This window comes from Rutilus rutilus (assembly GCF_951802725.1).
Source record: "Rutilus rutilus genome assembly, chromosome: 14".
NCBI classification, from domain to species: Eukaryota; Metazoa; Chordata; class Actinopteri; order Cypriniformes; family Leuciscidae; genus Rutilus; species Rutilus rutilus.
Genome location: NC_140219.1, coordinates 34,068,474 through 34,092,667, shown reverse-complemented (window position 1 = coordinate 34,092,667; position 24,194 = coordinate 34,068,474). Strand labels below are relative to the sequence as shown.

The 24,194-nt window shown below is 43.8% G+C and overlaps 1 protein-coding gene across 1 annotated transcript; it reads left to right on the top strand.

Moving 5' to 3' along the window:
- Positions 1–1,358: 1,358 nt before the first annotated feature.
- LOC311303515 (zinc-binding protein A33-like) lies at positions 1,359–12,511 on the top strand. Its single transcript, XM_084430037.1, has 6 exons — positions 1,359–2,004; positions 10,675–10,770; positions 10,974–11,204; positions 11,322–11,344; positions 11,426–11,544; positions 11,733–12,511. Exons 1-6 carry the CDS (start codon positions 1,609–1,611, stop codon positions 12,272–12,274), a joined length of 1,407 nt encoding a protein of 468 aa, XP_084286163.1. The 5' UTR covers positions 1,359–1,608; the 3' UTR covers positions 12,275–12,511.
- Positions 12,512–24,194: the final 11,683 nt, after the last annotated feature.

Genomic DNA, 24,194 nt, shown 5'->3' with positions numbered 1-24,194 from the left:
GCATGTGTTCCTTTGTAGTTTTGATCGATCGCGGTTGCGCTAGGCGCTTTCACTTTGGTGTGATCCAGTGACATGAGAGCATCATTAACGGTGCAGAAAATTGCCATCCTTTGTTAATCCTGCGCTAATCTTGTGTGTACGAGTGCTGTGTGCGTCCTTAAGATGTAAGTACGGTTTTTGCATGAATGGCGCGTTTATTGCAGAGTTATTAGCCCAGGTGGCGAAGTTTTTTATACTCGTGTTATTACCTACTGTTATACTGCTGCGGCCCGCTACGGCGCTCCACATACGCTTCTAAAGTAGCCATCTACTGTATATATTTTAGTTATTGCCTTGTAAATAACAACAAATATTATATTTAATGTATAGTTCGCCTGTTTTGGCATTTTTGACCATTTGGAGATGTATGGCATTTATGCAAGTTCATTTATAGTGTTAGAGCTCCCACTAGTGGATTTTTGGTTGTACTGTGGGTGATTTCTTTATGCATCTGTATGTAACCATAGCATACATGTTTATTAATATACATTTTATTGTATTTTCTGTTTCAGATAACCACACACACACACACACACCCACAAACACACCTATTTGTTACCCGTAAACCATCATCATCTCCATGTACCTGACTCCTCCTTAATAAATTCTCAAAACTGCACCATTGGATTTGCCTATTCCTTCTGACCGAGGAAGACTCAGTTGACGAGCAATCCATAGTCAGCCGCAGACGCACACGGTCTCTTACACACATTAACAATCAGCAATCTTTCTCCAACAGTCTTCTCTTGCTTTGGCAGCAGAGACCGTATTGTTTCGAGCTTGAAATACATATTTAAATTCATCGTATTCTGAATGATTATCTCTTGCTCCTCCGCGGAAAAATATATCGCTCTCACTCTACCCGCGATTGGTTGTTCAGTGTCGACGTCACTCTTTTATGTGCACGCTCGCGTGGAGTAATCATAGCTTAAGGATCAAAGCCTGAGTTGACAGAGAAAGTTGATGAGCTGCATCATGGTACCAAAACTACCAATAAAGCCTGATTGCATCGGTTTAGTTTTGTCAACTCAAAACTAATCCTGTAACCCCGAGTTTGTTCAGCTACCTTCATGGCACAGGCCCCTGGAGAAACTCTCTGACAAATAAAGAGCAATAAATAAAACATGTATAAGCATTTTGAGGTCGTTTATAAATAATAGTTTTGTATTTTTATTGTTCTTTTGTGTTTTATTCAAAGTTTTACAGCATTATTTTTTAACATTTCAATGCATGTCCATTTTGAATACATTTTACCTGAAGAAATTCTGACATTCTTGTTTGATCTGTTTGTAAACCCAAAGGTGAACATAAACTCCTCCCTCTTACATCACTAACCAGGAAGAGACTGACTTGTTATTTCTCCTTTCTCTCACACCGACTTTGTCTCAACAAAAGCAATAAAGAATAAGCAATCAATGGAGAACAAAGAGAAAAACTTTACAGAAGGATTTTTGTGATGTTCATTTCTGAACCGACAGCAGATCTTTGATTCTCATTGTGATTCATTTTTGAAAACCGTCGTTCAGAAAGTGAAAGTAAAGTTTAGTTTGCGAGACTCAAACGGTGAAAATGGCTTCAGCAGCTGAAGATGATTATATTTGTCCTGTTTGCTATGAAATCTTCAAGGTTCCTGTTTTTCTGTCCTGTAGTCACAGTATTTGTAAAGAGTGTCTACAACAGTTCTGGAAAACTAAGGAAACTCAGGAGTGTCCTGTCTGCAGGAGAAGATCCTCAAGAGATGATCCTCCAGTTAATCTCACATTAAAAAACTTGTGTGAGTCGTTCCTGAAGGAGAGAAATGAGAAACGTTCATCAGGATCTGAGGAGATCTGCAGTTTACACAGTGAGAAACTCAAACTCTTCTGTCTGGAGGACAAACAGCCTGTGTGTATAGTGTGTATTAATTCACAAAAACATGACAATCATAAATTCAGACTCATCAGTGAAGTGTTTTCTTCTTACAAGGTAAGACAAATATTTCTTGTTTCACATGTAAAGAACAGTAATTAGTCAAACATATATCATCACATTCATGCATTACTATTTCAATGTCATTTTACTCAACTTTATATGACATTTAGGGTAGAGTGGGGGAAAACGCCCCCCTGGGGTAAAACGCCCCCCACCTGTTTTTCCCAAAATAACCACTAAAAGTAGTCAATATAGGTTTTTACTGTTGCTATGCACTACGTTGATAACGGGGATATACAAATCTCTATGGAGAAGCTGACACCAGCGACATATTTGAAGAGAAGAGGATTACATGGTAAATGCTATAATTTTCAGATATTAGTAAACAAGTGTTTAAGAGAATATTGTTCTGCAGGATATCGCAGTGATGTATGATAGATGAATAGTGAAGTCTGTAGTTTGAGATCATATGTTATTTATAAGGAATATAATTATATAAAAAAAATTAAACATTTTTAAAGAAACTCATAGCTTGTGGGGTAAAACGCCCCCTACGCTGAGGGGTAAAACGCCCCCCTGGGGGCATAGTTTCTCTCTATCATAATTACTATAATAAAATATTTCTGTCTATCAAATCCTTTGTTTTACACTTAATGCAGTATAACTAGGTGGTAAAATCAAAATATTTGAACAAAACATGAAAAAATTACCTCAAGTGAACATTAACTAGCTAGCTTGCTAACAAAGTTAGCTCACTGATGGAAGGTAGTTAAATTTGGCTATTTTGGACATTGCTGAAATAAATATTAATATATATACATGTTTATACATTACTCGCCTTTTACTTTTAGAGATTAAAAACTATTGTCTGTTAATTTTGCTGTTGATCTATCAAGCAAACTGGTTTGTAAGAAAGGGGGCATTTTACCCCACCTTGGGGGGCGTTTTACCCCACCACTGGGGCAAAACGCCCCCTTTGTACAAAAATATTTTCAGTCAAAATGCTAATTAATTATGAAGGCTAAGCAATTTTTATATTTGGTAAATAACTCCTGCCATAGTCACTCAAAACCAGGATGGCAATTCTAGTCACATTTATGTTTTGTTTCACTGTAATGTCACATTTTCCTTAAGGGGGGCGGTTTCCCCCACTCTACCTACTGTGCTGTAAAAGTATTTGCCAATCCTGATTTCTTATGTTTTTGTGTCTCATACTAAATAGTGGCGCCTTTTTCATAGATATCATTATTTTGCACAAAAACAACAAAAAAACACAATTGAGCGGTCAACTTTAGTTCAGCCTCATTGGAGGGTTTTCAAGCATGAACTCCCTGTTTAAGGTCCTGCCACATCATCTCAATTGATTTCAAGTCAGGCCTTTGACAAGGCCACTCCAAAACTGTAATTGTGCTTTTTTGAGCCGTTCAGAGGTGGATTTACTCACTATTCTTTGAATCATTGTCTTGTTGCTTGAGCTTCAGTTTGCAGACTAAAGATATGGATATTGTGCTTTAGCATTTTCTGATAGAAAATAAGAAAATTCAGTTCCTATTGTTACGTCCCACATAAGTCTAGGGGTAAATGGGGACGCAACAAAAGTAAAACCAAATTTTAAAGAGCGTTAATCTAAGTCCTGCCACAGCACCACAAGCCACAAGTATCCAGAAAAGGATTTTATTTCACAGCTCGTGGAACAAATATAAAGAAAAACACAAAAGGAAGCAATAGTTTCAGGAGAGGATAAGGCCAAAATAATAAACAAGACAATATAACTGAAATATTTACCTCTAACTAGACTAACAAAGAAAAGAAAAGAAAAATAACAGAGTTATACCCTAACTCCCTTACTAGCCCCAAAACAGGAGAAAACAGGTTAAAACAAAATGGCATCCACCTCCCTACAGCTTCCAAATAAAACCAATAAACCCAAAACACAAATGAGCAAACGTTAAGGTAGCTACTAAAAAGGATGTTAATAATAGCAGCTATTAATCAAGCAACAAACTCAAAAGATAAAGAATATATCTCTCTTTAACTAACATAACAAAAAGTAAGTATTTGAAAAAGTGTCATAAGGAAACAATAACAAGAAAAACTACAATACCAAAAAAAAGAACAATCAGCAGCCCAATAACCACCAATTGTAGCTGCAACAACAGGCTGGGCAGGAGAAAGACAACGCTCTGGAGAAAGCTCTTGGGGGAACGTTTTCTCGCTGTCTGATAGCTGGAGCTCTGCTTTTATGCTGGCTCACTCTTAATTGGTAAGCAGGTACAGCTGGGGGCGATCAGCTACCTGCCAGGCAGATTCAGTAGAAGGAGCAAAAGAAAGAAAAAAAAAAACAAGACACATTAGAAGTAAATATAAATCAAATCACTTCGTCTCTGGACGTAACACCCCCACCCGTAGTTACAAACCATGATCTCTCTTGGTTTGTAAAAAAAAGAAATAAGACTTACCACACATTTTATGAGCAGTTTAGTCATCAATATGAGCTCTTGATAAAGCATCTGCCACTACATTGTCCACTCCTTTTTTATACCTTATATCAAGAACAAACTCTTGCAGAATAAGAGACCATCTCATTAATCTCTGGTTGGAGTTTGCCATACGAGACAGGAAGACGAGAGGATTGTGGTCAGTGTATACGATAATAGGACCCATATTACCGTTACATAGATAGACCTCAAAATTTTGCAATGCTAACATCAAGGCAAGAGCTTCCTTTTCGATGGTGCTGTAGTTTCTTTGGCATTTGGTGAATTTCTTCGAGAAGTAGCACACTGGATGTTCAATTCCCGCCTTGTCTTCTTGCAGCAACACTGCCCCGGCTCCAACCCCACTAGCATCCACCTGTAGCTTAAAAGGTAAATCAAAGTTCGGAGCAGACAACACAGGAGCATGACATAAAAGATCTTTAGCAGAATCAAATGCAGCTTCACACTCAACATTCCACACAAATTTCCGTTCCGCTTTAAGGAGATCAGTTAGGGGGGTGACAACAGTGGCAAAGTTCTTACAAAAACCACGGTAGTACCCCGTCATCCCCAGAAAACGGCGTAACTCCCGCTTATTACTTGGCCGTGGGAAGTCCAAAATAGCCTCTATCTTAGCCTGCACAGGCCGCACTTGGCCCTGGCCAACTAATTTGCCAAGGTAAGTTACTCTTGCCTTAGCAAACTCACACTTAGCCAAGTTTAAGGTCAGATGGGCTTCCAACAATCGTTTAAACACCAACTCAAGAGTTTGTACATGTTCCTCCCACATTGCAGAGTAGATAACTATGTCGTCTAAATAGACTTCACATTTGGACACACCCGACAGTACCTTCAGCATCAACCACTGGAATGTTGCTGGTGCATTTCGCATGCCAAAAGCCATAGATGTATACTGCAGAAAACAATCGGGGGTCACAAACGCCGAGACTTCTGAGGCACGAGGTGTCAAAGGAACTTGCCAGTATCCTTTTAATAGATCCAGCTTGGTAACAAAGCTAGCTGATCCCACCCGATCAACACAATCCTCAATCCGAGGAAGAGGAAAGGAATCAGCCTTAGTTACAGAGTTCACCTTCCTAAAATCAGTACAAAATCGCCACGAACCATCAGGTTTGGGTACAAGCAAGCACGGTGAACTCCACGGACTTTGACTTGGCACTGCAAAACCGTGATTCAACAAATATTCTACCTCGGTTTTCATAACCTGACGTTTGTTGGGATTTACACGGTATGGATGCTGTTTGATAGGGCTACATTCACCAACATCAATGTCATGAGTGACCATAGTAGTTTGTGAAGGTACATCATTAAACAGCATATGATACTTTTCAATTAGCTGAACCACACGATCACACTGGGCTGCAGGCAAATAAGATAGATGTGACTGCAAGTTAGACAAGATGGCAGAGTTAGACATTGTACCACATGAAGCAATGGCATCTTTACACCAAAGACCATCTAAATCAGGAGAATACACAGGAGACAAATTAACAGCAGTGTTAGCAACAACAGGAAGAGGGTCAACAGGACCAGGCTGAGACTCAACACCATCTCTACTAATGTAAGCCTTAAGCATATTGATGTGGCACACACGAATCTTTCGCCTGCGATCGGGAGTAGAAACTGCATAATTTGTGTCATTCAACTTCTTCTCAATCTGGTAAGGTCCAGAAAATCTTGCCTGCATAGGTGAACCAGGCAAAGGAAGCAGTACCAAAACCTTATCACCAGGCTGGAAATTACGCTGAAGACTATCCTTGTCATAGCGAAATTTCATCTTGGACTGGGCTTCAGCAAGATGAACTCTAGCTAACTCCCACGCTTTATGTAGATGCTCCCGTACAGTACTCACATAGTCTAGCACAGACTTACGAGGGGATTCCTTAGCTAGAAACTGCTCACTCAGAAGTTTTAATGGGCCACGAACTACATGGCCAAAAACCAGCTCAGCAGGACTAAATCCCAGGGATTCTTGGACGGTTCCCCTCACAGCAAACATCAAAAACGGCAAACCCTCCACCCAATCTTTACCAGTCTCCAAGCAATATATTCGCAAAAGAGACTTCAAAGTCTGGTGGAACCGCTCCAGGGCTCCCTGGGTCTCTGGATGATATGCAGTGGACAACTGGTGCTCCACGTCCAACTCTTTCGTTACCTCCTTAAATAATTTAGAGGTAAAATTGGACCCCTGGTCACTTTGAATGACTCTTGGCAAGCCAAAAACTGAACAGAACTTAATTAGCTCACGGGCTACGATTTTAGCTTGGATAGTCCGCAGAGGAACAGCTTCAGGGTAACGAGTACTAGCACACATAATCGTTAAAAGGTATTGATGTCCAGATTTAGCTTTAGGCAATGGGCCTACGCAGTCAATAATAAGCCTCTCAAAAGGTTCTTCAAGAACTGGGATAGGCTGTAGTGGAGCAAGTGGAATTGTTTGATTGGGCTTTCCACCTAACTGACAGACATGACATGAGCATACAAATCTAGACACAGCGGTTTTCATGCCCGGCCAAAAAAAATGTCTGGCAATTCGATGATATGTCTTGGTGACACCCAAGTGTCCTGAACACACATGCTCATGGGCCAATTTCAAAATCTGATTACGGTATGCCTCAGGTAACACAATTTGGAACACCATCAACAATTCTGCATCTTTAGCACGTGGTCTCCACCAACGCATGAGAATATCATCATCCCAAAAATAACCCACTGCTATCTGAGGGATTAAGGCCTTGTCCACAGTACCACCAATACATGTAGCAAGTGTTGGATCAGAACGTTGCTCAGTAGCTAACTGGGTTCTATCCACTTTTAAAGGAAGTTTATCTTCACCACTCCTGCCACTTGCTTCTATCGGAACAGGACTAATATAGAACTCACTCTCTACAGTCTGTGGGGAAGACAAAAAGGAATCAGAAAGATCAATCACATTTTCAAAGTTCTGTGATTGAGCACGAGTTACGGCGCAGGCCGGGAAGGTAGCAGAACACTGAACTAGGCCGTTTTGAGCAGACCAACCAGGATCTTCAGACACAATTGGGGAAGGAAAGACTTTGCCACCTGCTAAGTCATTTCCTAAAATCATGCTTACCCCTTCGACAGGCAGTTTTGATCGTACACCAAGGCTCACGCAACCAGAAACAAGATCAGACTTCAAATAAATGCTATGCAATGGAATGGAAATGCAGCCCAATTCAATCCCACGAACTAGCACGCTAGAACCAGTGTACGAGTCAGCAGCAAATGGAAGCACATTATCTAAAATTAAGGACTGTGCAGCTCCTGTATCTCTAAGCATCAAGAGTGGCTTAAAGTCAGAATCTTCAGAGAGAGCTACTGAGCCCCTCATTACAAATGGGCTGAAAGTACTCAGGCCAGATTGTAACTTAACAGCACTCTCAGGAACAGCATTGACGAATGCTACGCCCTTACTTTTAGCAGAGTTTTTCTGTTTCCAAGCTTTGCAATTTGAAATAAGATGGCCTGGGTCAAGACAGTAAAAACATACCCTCTTATCCTCAATTTTCTTGGAGCTTTGCAAAATCGGTTTAGCAGGGTTAACCCCTGACCAATTCTTAGCGACTTTCTCCTCGGAGGAGAAAGTTTTAACAGAACGCATCGAAGGAAAAACAGTTCTATGTGTAAGCACATACTCGTCTGCTAAAACTGCGGCCTCAACAAGCTTACTCACTTTTTGTTCATTTATGTGAACTACGACGCCCTCAGGAACACAACTTTTGAAATCCTCCAGCAACAAAAGTTCCTGAAGTTCTTCAAAAGCCGTGACCCTGCTTGCGAAGCACCACTTCTCAAACAGTACCCGCTTTACTCTTGCGAACTCAGTAAAAGTTTGGTTAGGCAGCTTCGAACACAGCCTAAACTTCTGCCTGTACGCTTCAGGTACTAATTCATAGGCACGGAGCACAGCGGATTTAACCGCGTCATAATCTAACGAACTCTCAACTGGCAATGCTGCACATGCCTCTTGAGCTTTGCCAGCAATATTGCTCTGCACCAAAAGAGCCCACAAATCCTTTGGCCAGTTCAATTTTGTGGCAATACGCTCGAATGCAACAAAGTACGCATCCACTTCACCTTCACGAAAGGGAGGGACCAATCTCACGTACCTACTCACGTCAAAACCTGTTTCGACCGGTGCCGAAACACTGGATGAGGAAGGACGAGACCTAGGCAACGGAACCGGCCTACTGTGAAGAATCTGAGCTTCGAGATCCAACCTCCGAAGCTTAACATCTCGATCAGCCTCAATTTCCAGAGCCTTCAACTTTAACAACTGAGTTTCATGCTCCTGCTTCTTAAGCTCAAGCTCTAATTCTTTTAAACGAAGCGGCATCAAAGGATCAGGACTCAAATCGCCACCTTTACTATGAAAAGAAATAGGCTCTCCCGACACAACTTCCACGTTAGAATCTGCTGGCAAAATACCCATTTGGACAAGCCTTCGGTACAACTCATCTTTGAGGCATTGCTTCTTTGCCTCCTTGCTGACAGGAATATTAAAGAACTCTGCAATCAAAATCAGATCTCCTTTCCTACACCTGTCAAACTCTTCCACTGTCGGAGACAAAGTAAACTTAACCAAATCAAATTCCATTATTCAATTCATAACATGTACACTTCCTCACCCGCACAAGTTCGAAGCTGCTGAAAAACTCATGATACCACAATTCCACGAAATAATTAAACAAACGGACGAGCCCCCATTTGTTACGTCCCACATAAGTCTAGGGGTAAATGGGGACGCAACAAAAGTAAAACCAAATTTTAAAGAGCGTTAATCTAAGTCCTGCCACAGCACCACAAGCCACAAGTATCCAGAAAAGGATTTTATTTCACAGCTCGTGGAACAAATATAAAGAAAAACACAAAAGGAAGCAATAGTTTCAGGAGAGGATAAGGCCAAAATAATAAACAAGACAATATAACTGAAATATTTACCTCTAACTAGACTAACAAAGAAAAGAAAAGAAAAATAACAGAGTTATACCCTAACTCCCTTACTAGCCCCAAAACAGGAGAAAACAGGTTAAAACAAAATGGCATCCACCTCCCTACAGCTTCCAAATAAAACCAATAAACCCAAAACACAAATGAGCAAACGTTAAGGTAGCTACTAAAAAGGATGTTAATAATAGCAGCTATTAATCAAGCAACAAACTCAAAAGATAAAGAATATATCTCTCTTTAACTAACATAACAAAAAGTAAGTATTTGAAAAAGTGTCATAAGGAAACAATAACAAGAAAACCTACAATACCAAAAAAAAGAACAATCAGCAGCCCAATAACCACCAATTGTAGCTGCAACAACAGGCTGGGCAGGAGAAAGACAACGCTCTGGAGAAAGCTCTTGGGGGAACGTTTTCTCGCTGTCTGATAGCTGGAGCTCTGCTTTTATGCTGGCTCACTCTTAATTGGTAAGCAGGTACAGCTGGGGGCGATCAGCTACCTGCCAGGCAGATTCAGTAGAAGGAGCAAAAGAAAGAAAAAAAAAAACAAGACACATTAGAAGTAAATATAAATCAAATCACTTCGTCTCTGGACGTAACACTATGATGTTGTTCTTGGCCCTTTGGTGACTTTGAGCCACTTCTGGGAAGGTTTGCTACTGTGCCGAGTTTTCTCCATTTGGATATAATGGCTCTCGCTGTGGTTCTTTGAGTCCAAGAGCCTTTGATTGAAATACATCCGTCTGTGATGAATTACAAAGCTATTTCACTGTCTTCATCATGATTGCTTTTCTTTCACCGTTGTCAATAGTGTGTTACTGTTTAAGACCTTTTAACCAACTTCATGCTGTTGAAAAAGTCCTATTTAAGTGTTTATTTGATTGAACAGGGCTGCAGTGATCAGGACTGGCTGTTAGTCCAGCTGAACAACATTATAAATACAGTTTCAGAGCTTTGAGGAATTAGTAACTATGGGGCCAAATACATTATCACGCAGGCCCAGTTAGTATTGGATAACTTTTTTTGCTTCAGTAAATAACATTGTCATTTACAAATTGTACTTTGTGTTCACTCAGGTTGCCTTTGTTTTATGGTAAGTTTTAATTTCTGAATCAGTTTAGTATGAGATTTACACAAAAACTGAAGAAATCATGGTGGGGGTGAATACTTTTGCACAGAATTGTATGATCATATCACTGTATTTTCTTCTCTTCACTGTAATCTGGTGTTTAATGTATTTTTGTTCAATTCTAGGAGGAGCTCAATACAGCACTGAAGCCCTTACAACAGAAACTTCAACACAATGAAAAGAAGAAAGGAGAGTTTGAGAAAACAGCTCAACACATCAATGTGAGGAAACATAATCAAGAGTCATTTTCATTACAGCTGGAGGATCACTTTATACCGTTATAAATTGATATATGTAATATAATGGATTCCAGTTGATTATTTCTGTAAATGACGAGCAGCTTCTGCTTCTGGATCCGTTATATGTCGGGTATCTGAGATTTGTGTTGATTGAGATGATTGAAGTGAATGTGATTTGATTTCAGTCTCAAGCTGAGCACACAGAGCATCAGATTAAAGAAGAGTTTGAGAAGCTTCATCAGTTTCTCAGAGACGAAGAAGAAGCTACAATCACTGCACTGAGAGAGGAAGAGGAGCAGAAGAAGCAGAGGATGAAGGAGAAGCTGGAGGAGATGAACACACACATCTCAGCTCTTTCACACACAATCAGAGACATGGAGGAGATGATGAAAGACAATGACGTCTCATTTCTAAAGGTGACAAATCAATCTGGCTTCATTCTTTGTGCAGAAAACAACTTGTATAGAGAGACTCATTGACACTGAGAGTGTTTGATAAGATATTAAAATGTTTTCAAACTCTATATTTTCCAGAACTTTAACGCCTCAATGGAAAGGTGAGTGAGCTGCTCGTATCTCTTCTCTCAGTTGATCTGAACTCAAATTCACTGCAGTTCTGACTCCTGAATGTTCCTCAGAGTCCAGATCTCACAGCCGGATCCACGGATGAGTTCTGGTGCTTTGATTAATGTGTCGCATTATCTGGGTAACCTGCCGTTCAGAGTCTGGAAGAAGATGCTGGAAACTGTCCAACACAGTGAGTCTCAGCAGATTTGATACTGATATTAAACCTGGAGCCTCAATCCATTCTGACAGTAACTGAGAGACCATTGTTATGATAGTATGATTTATGATCTCTTTCAACAAAAGAAAAATGTTTTACATTTACATTTATAATACATCATAGCTCCTATATCCTGTAATCTGATGTTATTCTCTTTGCAGCTCCGTTGACTCTGGATCCAAACACAGCACATCGTCGTCTCACACTCTCTGCTGATCTGACCAGTGTGTCGGTCAGTGATGGAGATAAAACACTTCCTGATAATCCAGAGAGGTTTGACAGGTTTGCATGTGTCCTGGGATCTGAGGGCTTTAACTCAGGAACACACTGCTGGGATGTGGAGGTTGGAGACAATACAAGCTGGACTCTTGGAATAACGACAGCATCAAACCAAAGGAAGGGAGCGGATTTCTCTAAGTCTATCTGGTGTGTGCGGTACTGGAACAGCAAATACAGCTCAAAATCCCCAGAGCAAGGCGGCACTGTCTTTACTGTTAAGCAGAAGCTTCAGCATGTGAGAGTTCAGCTGGACTATGACAGAGGAACAGTGTCATTCTCTGATCCTGTAACTAAAGACTGTCTGCACACATTCAGGACATCCTTCACAGAGACTGTCTTTCCATTCTTATGTAATGAGTGCACAACTTCTCCTCTGAGGATCTTACCAGTTAAACTGTTTATTACAGCAGAAAATCACAGTTAAATCTGCTTCTGCTTCTAGATTAATACAGTTTGGCAAATTATGCTTCAATAATAACACTGTAATCAAAGGGTCTCATTGATCAATCACAATTAAAGCTGCATTCAGTAACTTAGGGATTTCTTCGCTGTATTCTCGCTTTTTGCTCGCAGGTTTCTCTCTAGAGCTCCCCCCACAGCTTCAGAATAGATATTTGACAACACTGTTGTAAAACGGGGGGGAGAGAGGAGGTCCTGAGGATGTGGGGAGCTGGGAGGGTATGGGTATGGGCAAGGATGAGAGGGAGTTCAGCTTCCTGACAGCCTGATGTATGAAGCTGTCCTTCAATCTGCTGGTCCTCGCCTGGAGACTCCGCAGTCTCTTCCCTGATGGCATCAGATTGAAGAAGCTGTGTGTCGGGTGGGTGGGATCACCTGCAATGCGAAGGGCTTTGCGGGTAAGAAGGGTGCTGTAGATGTCTTGGAGGGAGGGAAGAGAGACACCAACGATCTTCTCAGCTGCTCTCACTATGCGTTGAAGTGATTTGCGGCAGGATGCGTTGCAGGCACCATACCACACAGTGATGCAGCTAGTTAGGATGCTCTCGATGGTGCCTCTGTAGAAGGTGCACATGATGGGGCCCGGGGCTCTGGCTCTTCTAAGTTTGCGGATGAAGTAGAGACGCTGCTGTGCTTTCTTGGCCAGTGCAACAGTGTTGTTAGTCCAGGAGAGGTCCTCTGTGATGTGCACACCCAGGAACTTGGTGCTGCTCACTCTCTCCACAGTCGCACCGTTGATGGTCAGAGGGGCATGCTGAGTGTGTACTCTCCTGAAGTCAACAACAATCTCCTTCGTCTTCTCCACATTCAGAGAGAGATTGTTGGCACTGCACCACCCGGCCAGGCGGCTCACCTCGCTCCTGTAGTTGGTCTCATCTCTGTTGCTAATGAGACCCACCACAGTCGTGTCATCCGCAAACTTAATGAAAAGGTTAGAGCTGTGTGAAGGTGTGCAGTCGTGGGTCAGCAGAGTGAAGAGGAGGGGGCTCAGCACACATCCTTGGGGGGCCCCAGTGTTCAGTGTGATGGTGCTGGATGTGTTACTGCCAACCCGTACTGCTTGAGGTCTCCCGGTCAGGAAGTCCAACAGCCAGTTGCACAGAGAGGTGTTAAGCCCCAGCTGGAGCAGTTTGTGAGTGAGCTGTTGAGGGATGATTGTGTTGAATGCTGAACTGAAGTCTATGAACAGCATTCTGACGTATGTGTCTTTTTTGTCCAGATGTGTGAGGGCTGGGTGAAGGGCAGTGGCGATGGCATCATCGGTCGAGCGGTTGGACCTATAGGCAAACTGGAAAGGGTCCAGGGAGGGGGGGAGGACAGACTTGATGTGGTGCATGACTAACCGTTCGAAGCACTTCATGAGAATAGGGGTGAGTGCTATTGGACGGTAGTCATTAAAGCAGGATGGAGATGACTTCTTCGGGACTGGAATGATGGTGGTAGCTTTGAAGCATGTGGGGACAACAGCCTGATTTAAAGAGATGTTGAAAATGTCTGTGAAGACATCAGTGAGTTCCACTGCACAGTCTCTCAGTACTCGCCCAGGAATGTTGTCAGGACCCGGAGCTTTGCGTGCATTGATCCTGTTGAGGGATCTCCTCACACTGTCCGGGGACAGCGTCATCACCTGGTCGCCGGTAGGAGTTGGGATCTTCTGTGCAGTGGTGCTGTTTTGTGCCTCAAAGCGTGCAAAGAAGGCATTCAGCTCGTTCAGCAGGGAGATGGTGCTGTCACAGGTCTGTGGTGGGGGCTTGTAGTCCGTGATGGTCTGTATCCCCTGCCACAGGCTTTGAGTGTCTCTGCTGTCGCTGAAACGATGAGCTATCCTCCTGGAGTACTGTCTTTTTGCCTCTCTGATGCCGCGTGAAAGGTTGGTCCTAGCTGTCTTCAGGCCCTCCTCATCTCCAGCTCTAAACGCAGCGTTTCGGGCCTTCAGAAGGCTGTAGACCTTCCCTGTCATCCACGGCTTCCGGTTGGCCCGGACAGTGATGGTCTTTGTGACTGTCACATCATCAATGCACTTGGAGATGTAGGCAGTGACAGTCTCCGAGTATTCTTGGAGGTCTGTAGTGTTGTTGTATGTGGCAGCCTGTTTAAACATATTCCAGTCAGTGGTGTCAAAACAGTCTTGAAGTTCCTCTGACGACCCTTCCGGCCACACTTGAATCTGTTTGTGTATTGGTTTGATGACTTTAACGAGCGGTCTGTTTGCAGGCATTAGCATGACAGTGATGTGGTCTGAGGCTCCGAGGTGGGGGAGGGGGAGGGCTTTGTAAGCTCCTCTCTGGGTGGTGTAAACAAAGTCCAGGGTGTTTTTTCCTCTTGTTGGAAAGTCTATGTGTTGGTGTATTTTTGGGAACACACTCTTTAGGTCTGCGTGGTTGAAATCACCAGCCAAGATGAGAAAAGCATCTGGGTGGGCTGTCTGCTGCTCACTGGTGTGCTGGTACAGTTCATTCAGTGCCTCACTCCTGTTGTTGTTGTTGGAGCTGGGAGGGATGTATACAGCAACGAGCAGTATGCCTGTAAATTCCCTCGGTAAATAGAACGGCCTGCACTTAATAATCATAAACTCCACCAGGGGTGAGCAGTGTTTGCAGACCACAACAGCGTCGCGGCACCATGCATCATTGATGTAAACACAAAGCCCGCCGCCGCGGATCTTACCTCCCTCGACGAGAGCTCTGTCAGCTCGATAGCATGTTAGCTGGTCGAGCTGTATGGCGCAGTCCGGAACGCTGTTGTTAAGCCATGTTTCCGTAAACACAAAAACACAACAGTCTCTTACAGTCCTCTGAGTAGATCGAAGTAGTCGGATGTGGTCCAGTTTATTGTCCAAAGAGAGTACGTTTGCCAGTACGATAGTGGGGATAGCTGGCTTGTGTGGGTAGGCCGCTAGCCTAGCTCGGATACCTCTGCGCTTACCCCCCTTTCTGCTTCCTCTCACGCCGCTTGTAGCGCCTCCGCTGTGGGCGAGATGCCATAGTGGGGGTCGGTGATGGGGTGGGATTTCGGAGCAGACCGAGGTCCTGCAGCTCTTCAGCGTGCACTAAGTTTAACTCTAAAAATGTAATTCTGCCGACCTTGAGCAGAAACTCACGACTGTATGTGCGCTTAGAGACAGATAGTCGAGACGAAGATGTGCAAAAACATGTCGACTTACAAAACAAAAAACACGAAAACACCGTTCTGTCGGGAGAGAGAGAAGCCGCTGCGACTGTGCGCGCCGCCATAAAAAGTTGTTTTCAACCCGAAATAAGTAATATAACCATTCCATTGACTCCGAAGCTGTTCAGTTAAGGTAAAAAAAGTTACTTAGTTCACCTTTAAATGTAAAATTTAGAGCCAATTTAACCCTTGTGTTTCCATAAGGACATGTTTGTCTCTTTCAGGTTTTTTTTATATTTTATTTTCCTGTGTTAATGCAAACTGCATCAATTTTGGCACAAGTGTGTATTTTTATTAGAATTTTCTTATTTCCTTTCATAAATCACTGGGTACACAAAATATTTACACTCATGACCTTAAGGAAAAAACGGACAAAAAAGACTTTTGGCAAGGCTTCAAAATAAAATAAAAATGTATTTTTTTTACAAGATGATGCCATTTTCTCAGGTTTGGCCTATAAAGTTTTCTACATCTGCATATTAGAGTCAACTGGATAAATGATTGTGTAATAATTGTGTTTGTGTTGCTGTGAGATTTTGTGTGAGGAAACTTGGAATAACTACAGCATTAAACCAGAGGAAGGGACGTGATTTCTTCAACAGTGATGTTTGGTGTGTGGAGTATGGATGTGTTATTGAGTCTGGATTTCATATTGAACAGAAGCTTGATCGTGTGAGAGTGTATCTGAACTATAACAGAGGAACGGTGTCATTCTCTGATCCTGTAACTAACACACATCTACACACATTCACAACCACCTTCACTCACACACTCTTTCCATTCTTCTTGAGTTTAGACTCTCTGAGGATCTTTCCGGTCAATAGTCAGTAAACGTTACTCCTGTAGATCTGGATCTTCCTGCTTTCATCACGTTTCCAATATTTGATCAATATCCATACAACACACGATTTCATTTATATTTCACTTTACATAATTAGAGCTTTTATAGACCATTTTAGCAGATTAATTTTCTTAAAGTATAATTATATTTCTAGTCACTGAACCAGTTAATTTTAAACATGCAAAAATTTAAGATTTTGTTGTGAATGAATAATTATTTCAGTTATAAAGGTTAGATCTTTTTTGTTGTTGAAATATTCCACAATAGTGTTAATGAAATATACATGCTTAGTATAGAAATACTTGATTCAGCTGATTACAAATCGCAGTTACACTTTATTTCGATAGTCCAGTTTAGACATTCTACTAACTATATGTAACTTTGCAGCTACATGTCAACTAACTTTCATTAGAGTATTAGTAGACTGTAATTGACTGTCAATAGACTGTTAGGTTATGGTTAGGTGTTAGGGTTTGGGTTAGGAGAATCCAAGTTGACTTGTAGTTAGTCGAATATCTGTTGGAGGTCCAAAATAAAGTGTTAGCAAATATTAAGCAGACAGTCTACTAATACTCTAATGACAGTTAGTTGACATGTAGCTGCAAAGTTACTTATAGTTAGTAGTATATCTAAAGTGGACTATCGAAATAAAGTGTTACCCAGATCAGAGCCGTATGTGTAAGACTTCTCGGAAATGCTCTTCAGAATTAAGTCTTAAGCTTTGACTTCTGTGTCAGAAATCAATCACTGTAAACGCAGCAATTCAAACACAAGTTGAACATTGATGCTGTGAATGCTTTTCTATTGCTGTATGTCTGTCTTCTCATTTACAGTTGGATCAGAGATGTGGACGTGAGTCCTAATGTAACCAGTGGTAAATATCCTTAAAGTTGCTTCTCTCCTCTGAATATGCGCCCCTATTTTTGAGAATTTTCTGAAAACGACATATATACCCAAATAAAAATGTGTGCAGCTCTTAAACCCTATGGTCTATGAGCATTCCCGGCTGAACAGATGCAATTTACTCTCAGGAATTGAGGTTCCCTTTCGAGAACGGACACTTCGTATTGCGTAGCTATACGCAGTGGGAAAACTCCTTTTCCTCGATTTACTGAAGCCTAAAATGTAAAACGTATTTTGCAGCTGCACAGCTAGCACAGTGAGTGTCTGGCTCACTCATTGGCTGTGCTGCGGCAACTGCACATCCAATGGCGCGGCCTTAGCCTATATTAGTCCCCCGAAAACACCATTTTAGCAGATTTCACTCCTTCAGCGACAACTTCACGTCTCTGAAACCTCTGAAAGCCTTCGCCGTTGAACAAACCATTATCAGCCTGAGCGAGCAGCATTCTGCAGACTACGCCTTCATCTCAAAAGTCGTTTTTCTCCTGCCGCCGTTCTCCTGTGGTCATCCGGCATTGACGCATATCCTTTTCATTCTATTGTGATTTATAAGAGCGCGAAGCGTTGTTCCAAATGCCTCGCTCCTCTTGTGCCACGTGAGGATGCCATCTGCACGAGGCCGACAGACACACGGACACATAGCTGCATCTCATGCCTGGGAGTGGTCCACGCCGAGACTGCTCTCTCTGATGGCGGCTGCTCTGTCTGTGAGAGCATGCCCATTTCTGTGCTGCGGACACGGCTAGCTCTCTCACGAGACGGCGACGCCGCTCCCCCTGCTCTTCCTTTCCCGGCTCTACTTCGGCCGAGGAAGAAGAAACGCCACAGCCAACGGCAGCCTGAGAGCATGGAAGTTAGCGAGCTCACGCCGGCCACGTCCCCGCGTGCCTCGCTTTCTCCTGCTCACACACCGTCTCCGGTCATGTTCGCGGGAGACCAGCGCCCCCCCCCACCCACGTGGCGGGCCTTGTCTCCTTCGGCAGATCGATCGACGAACACGACGACAACCTCTCCATCGCCGCACCTGAGGAAGAATGGCCGGGCTCTATCGACACCCACCATCGCTTCCCAGTCTGCCGCCAGCGTCTCAGCCGCCAGGACTAACTCTGACGCGGAGATGCTTCGGATCCTCACCAAGGCCGTCTCAGACCTCAAGCTCGAGTGGGCCTCGCCCGAGGAGCCTCCTCGAAGTCGGCTGGACGGCTGGTTCTTGACGGGTCGCCAGCAGGCCCCTCATCACAGACCTGCGCCGTTTTTCCCGGAGGTGCACAAAGAATTGACTAAGGCGTGGCACGCTCCTTACTCTGCACGCGCGGGCTCTTCAGTTTCCGCAACGCTCTCCTCTGTGGACAGTGTGGCGGAAAAGGGCTACGAGTCGTTGCCGCCCCTCGAAGAGGCCGTGGTTGCTCATCTCTGCCCGAACACCGCTGCTAGCTGGTGAACTAGAGCGGTTCATCCAACTAAGCCATGCCAGAACACTTCAGCCCTCGCCGGATGTGCTTATTCTGCCTCCGGTCAGGCTGCTTCGGCCCTGCACACGATGGCCGTGCTGCAGGTTTACCAGGCCAAACTCCTCCAATCGATGGACGAGGCTGGCCCGGACCCTGAGGCCTTCCGAGACCTTCGAAGCGCCACGGACCTAGCCTTGTGTGCTACCAAGGCTACAGCGCAGGCTATTGGGAGGAATATGGCTAGTTTGGTCGTGCTCGAGTGCCACCTTTGGCTAAACCTCACCGAGATTAAGGACGCGGACAGAACGATGTTCCTCGATACCCCCGTCTCCAGCTCCGGCCTCTTTGGCCCAGCGGTGAAGGGTTTTTCAGAGAGGTACACCGAAGCGCAGAAGTCGTCCCAAGCTATGCGACACTTCCTGCCGAAACGCGCCAGCTCCTTCCCTAGCAGGCCCAAGACCGCCCCGCCTTCTCCTCATCCAGCCAAGCCGGCGAAGCAGGTCTCTCAGCCCTGTCCTGCGACTGATTCCCTCCACCAGTCGCGACCAGCGAAGCGCTACCCACTGCCTCGGCGCCAGGGCCCACGACCCAGCGTTGTGCTAGATGCTGGGCCACCAAAGACCTCCTAGCATCGAGGGTGAAAAGAGAGGGCTCGTGTCTCGCGCTAGCTGGACCACCCTCAAAGAAACCCATGACACTTCTCACAACTCCCTGTTTAGCTTAGGCGGCTGGAGATTTTATTATTGTAAAAAGGCCCGCTGGATTGCGCACGCCTCTACAAACAAACGCCGTTTTCACGGCGACCCACATAAAGCACAAAAAGAGTATGTTTCACAAACATAACACACAGGTTCACGGTCCCCCTTCACTAGGCGGCCCCCTCCCAGTTGTTACACTGACTTTCCCCCAAGCAAAAGCCTGTACAGTCAGTCCAACTGTACATGCACAAATCACAATGTAAGGGTATCAGGTCCCCGTGTGTTAGGCGGCCCATCCCAAACTATGTGTCAAACCCTAGCCACACGGGCGTTAGCCTGGCAAGCCATCCCCGATGTGTCAAGTTGGGTCATAAACACAATAAAGCGAGGCTACTTGCTCCATTTCACTCGCAGACCCCCAAAGTTTCAGGTGGTTATCAAGACTTCGGTGAGAAGCAACGTGGGTCACGTGCTTCGCGCCGAAATACAGAATCTGTTAGCAAAAGGGGCGATAGAACTATTCCCCCCCGCGCTAAAACACTCTGTGTTTTACAGCTACTATTTTCTAGTCCCGAAAAAAGACAGCTGTCTCAGACCCATACTAGATTTGAGACATTTGAACAAGGCTCTCATGAGACGGCCTTTCAAAATGTTGACAACCAAACATATCCTCGCGCAAGTTCGCCCGGGGGATCGTTTTTTTTACGGTGGATCTGAAAGATGCATACTTTCACATTCAGAAAAACTCTCATCACAGGCCATTCTTGAGATTCGCCTTTGAGGGTCAGGCTTATCAATACACCGATCTACCGTTCGGTCTATCCCTAGCACCCCGTACATTTCTGAAGTGCATGGATGCAGCGCTCTCTCCTCTGAGGCATCAGGGAGTGTGCGTGCTAAATTATCTCGACGACTGGCTGGTTCTGACACAGTCGAGAACCTAACTGCTGTCACACAGGGATTTGATTCTCTGCCATTTGAAATGTCTGGGTCTCAAAATCAATGTAACCAAGAGCAAACTGAACCCTAGCCAGAGTGTGGTCTTTCTGGGCACAGTTATCGACTCTATAACGATGACAGCGTGGCTTACACGAGAGCACGCGCTCTCTGTACGAACGCTAGCAGCCTCATTCAAGGCAGGCGAGCGCACACCTCTAAAGAAGTTTCAGAAACTTCTCGGTCTCATGGCAGCGGCATCGTCAGTACTCCGTATGGGATTACAGCGCATGCGCCTGCTGCAGCACTGGCTCAAACGCCGTGTGCCAACCCATGCATGGCAGTCAGGCAGCCTGCGCATCATGGTGAATCATGGTTGTTTACGGACCCTGAGTTGGCCCTCAAAGCATTTCTGTCAAACCTCAAAGGTCACCACGTCTTAGTCCGCACGGACAACACGTCAGTGGTGGCCTACATAAATCGCCAGGGCAGCATCAGGTTGGGCAACCTGTACGCCATGGCGAGAGACCTCCTCTTGTGGGTACAGACCAATTTTAACTCTCTGAGGGCAGCACATATCCCTGGCATTCAGAATCTGGGTGCGGATATGCTCTCACGGGGCATATCTCTCCTCTAGGCGAGTGGTCCCTGAACTCACAGACAGTCAGTCTGATATGGAGTGTGTTCGGTGAGGCCGAAGTCGACCTTTTCACCTCGAGAACCAACACCCACTTCGCAGTGTTCTTCTCGAAGAACAGGGACGCGCTGGCCCATCTCTGGCCCAGCCGCCCCCTTTTTGGTTTCCCCCCATTTCAATGATCCCCCAGGTCATCAAACGGGTCAGGGAGAGCGGATGCCCAGTCCTCCTATTGGCCCCCCTCTGGGAATCCAGGCCGTGGTTTTCAGAGCTGGTTCAGTTATCGGACAGAGTCCCCTGGCCTGTTCCGCTGAGGAAAGACAGTGCTCTCCAGCTGGTGCTCAGAAAAACTCTTTGATCCAGGGTCATGCTAGGTATTTGTGATACTCTCTTTCCTACAAGAGCTGTTGGACGCGGGCCGTTCCCGTCCACGCTCAAAATGTATGTGGCATCCATTGCAGCTCATCACGCTCCGGTGGCTGGCCAATCACTAGGAAGAAACGACCTGGTGGTACGGTTTCTAAAATGAGCTAGGAGGATGAACCCCTCCAGACTGTGCCATCTTGGGACCTCTCCACGGTCCTTGGGGCCCTGAAGAGACCACCTTTTAAACCGCTCCGGTCGGTTCATCTTAAACCTCTCTCGCTAAAAACTGCTCTCCTGCTGGCACTGGCATCTATCAAGCAAGTGGGGGATCTGCAGGCCCTCTCCGTGAGCCCTTCCTGTTTGGAGTTTGGATTGGATGACTCCAGGGTCATCCTCAAACCCAGACATGGCTATGTACCCAAAGTGCTCTCAACGCCATTTAGAGCACAGGTTATCACATTATTAGCTCTTCCCCCTTCTGCTGAGGATGGGGAGGCTAATCTACTCTGCCCTGTCAGAGCATTCTGCGTCTTTTTATATACTTTTTATATATATACTTGGGTTCTGGCTTGTTTCTGTGAGTTCAGGGGTCCTGAGCTGCAGTAGACAACCAGTTACTTATAGTGCAGCATTTTGCATGGCGTCCCCACTGTGTATAGCTACGCAATACGAAGTGACAGTTCTCGAAAGGGAACTACTCGGTTATTATCGAGAGTAGGGAATGAGTATTGCGTAGCCGGCCGCACTATAGTAACCTGGCAAGTTGTCGTTTAAACCTGCTAAAATGGCGTTTTCGGGGACTAATATAGGCTAAGGCCGCGCCCCCTTGGCCCGCCACTCTGACGTCTGCGCCAATGAGCTAGCATCACGCCATTATACGTCAGAGCCCGCCAAGGGGGCGCGCCATTGGATGTGCAGTTGCCGCAGCAGCCAATGAGTGAGCCAGACACTCACTGTGCTAGCTGTGCAGTTGCAAAATGCATTTTACATTTTAGGCTTCAGTAAATCGAGGAAAAGGAGTTTCCCCACTGCGTATAGTTATGCAATACTCGTTACCTACTCTCAAGGAACCAAGGTTACGATAGTAACCGAGTAGTTTATAAAGAATTTTATTCCCAAAACACCATAAGAGCTGAATAAAAGGAAACAAACAAATAAACATTAGACTTCTCACTGCAAATTGTACATAAATGTCCATAACAAACGTACAAACTAATGAATACACATTTGCAATCTAATTGACTACACCATAAATAGTGTGACAATACATCAAGTTTTTAGTATGCAGGCTAATGTAATAACCTTGCCTTATTGTATTATTATGAATTATTTTAACACTGACAATAATAATATTTAATGCAGATAAAGCACCTGCCAAAAATGAGTTTTAAACAATTGACAAACTTCTTTCAAAGTGCTTTACCTCTCTGACCTATATAAATGTATAAATTGTTTTAATTACAACAATCTCCCTTTAAAGTGCAATATGAACTAAATGACACAACTGAATTAACTATGAATTATTTTTGGTACAGCTGACGATCTCAATTTAGAAAAAAACTAAAATATATAAAATGACCAAATAAAGGCTCTAATTTGCTGTAAACCAGTGCAAACAGAAGTGCAAATCAAGAGAAACGAGGCAATAATACACTGTGTTCTGCATGTGACAGTAACAATAAATCACACACACTCTCTACATAACATATAAGCAAATGAAATGGTCATCACTGATTTCTGCATCTGCATATGCTAACGACCCACTAACGGCTTCAAAGGAGATCAATAGCATACAACAAAAAATTAAACAGTACCTTGTGCCCTTCATCAGCCAGCTAAAAAAAAAAAAAAAAAAATCCTTTTTTAAAGCTATATTTTCACAGTTTGGGCCCAAAAACTCATCTCATTTATCTGGTGGCGTTAATCAGAATGGCGCTTCACATAGAAAGTGCTCCAACATTCACACACCGCGCCGCTGCGCTTCACAGACTTCAAAATAAAAGCATGTGTGGTAAGTAACAGACACTCTTGTAAAACAAAAATAAAAATACAATGTCCACATTAAGTATTCAGCGAGAAACATTAATAAACCAAAACATAAACAAATAAAGAGTTCTTTAGCAACATTCGGCTCAGGTTTAGTAAGAGTCCCCTTTTGTGAAAACCTTTTTCAGGTATTCAAAGACCATGCACACCGTCCTCTATGGCTGGAGGTAAAGGTGTCGGCCCACTTCAGTGATGGGGGATTTAATGGTCCTTTACAGTCTATTCATAACTCTGATTTTTTTTTAAACTAGACACTTGAAATTTTGTTATCCAAGAGTCATAATAACTCAAAGTAGTATAAGAACAGAGTAAATCAAGGTAAAATATACATGAACATGACAAACGATTTCTTTGAATGAAGTTCACTTAGGGTAAAATGTACGAGACTTTGATGTCAAAGGCCTGAAAATACCATAAATATAAAACTGAATGTCTGACCATGTTTTGATTTTAAATTTGAGGATGATACTCCCAAAAATGTAGTTTCTGTAAGCTTTTATTCAACAAATGTCAAGGTTTTTTTTTTTTTAAAGGCCATTTGGAGACTCCAAATACACACCTGGTAACCGAATGACATAAGGAGTCAACACTACATGTGTGTAAAGCAATTCGGAACTGCTCTACCCACCAAACCACACAAGAAAAGCTATTTCAGAACAACATTTGAACATTCTTACTAAAAACTTTTATGAACAATTTGAATATCCTAACGGTGATTTTCAGTGAAAACAAGTGAAATTAATGCCAGATTCCAGTCATCTGTGCCAGTTGAAGGCTATTTTAAGAAAAATGTAACAAAAGTGGACTTCCGTTTGAGTCAAACATTAGAGACATAACTA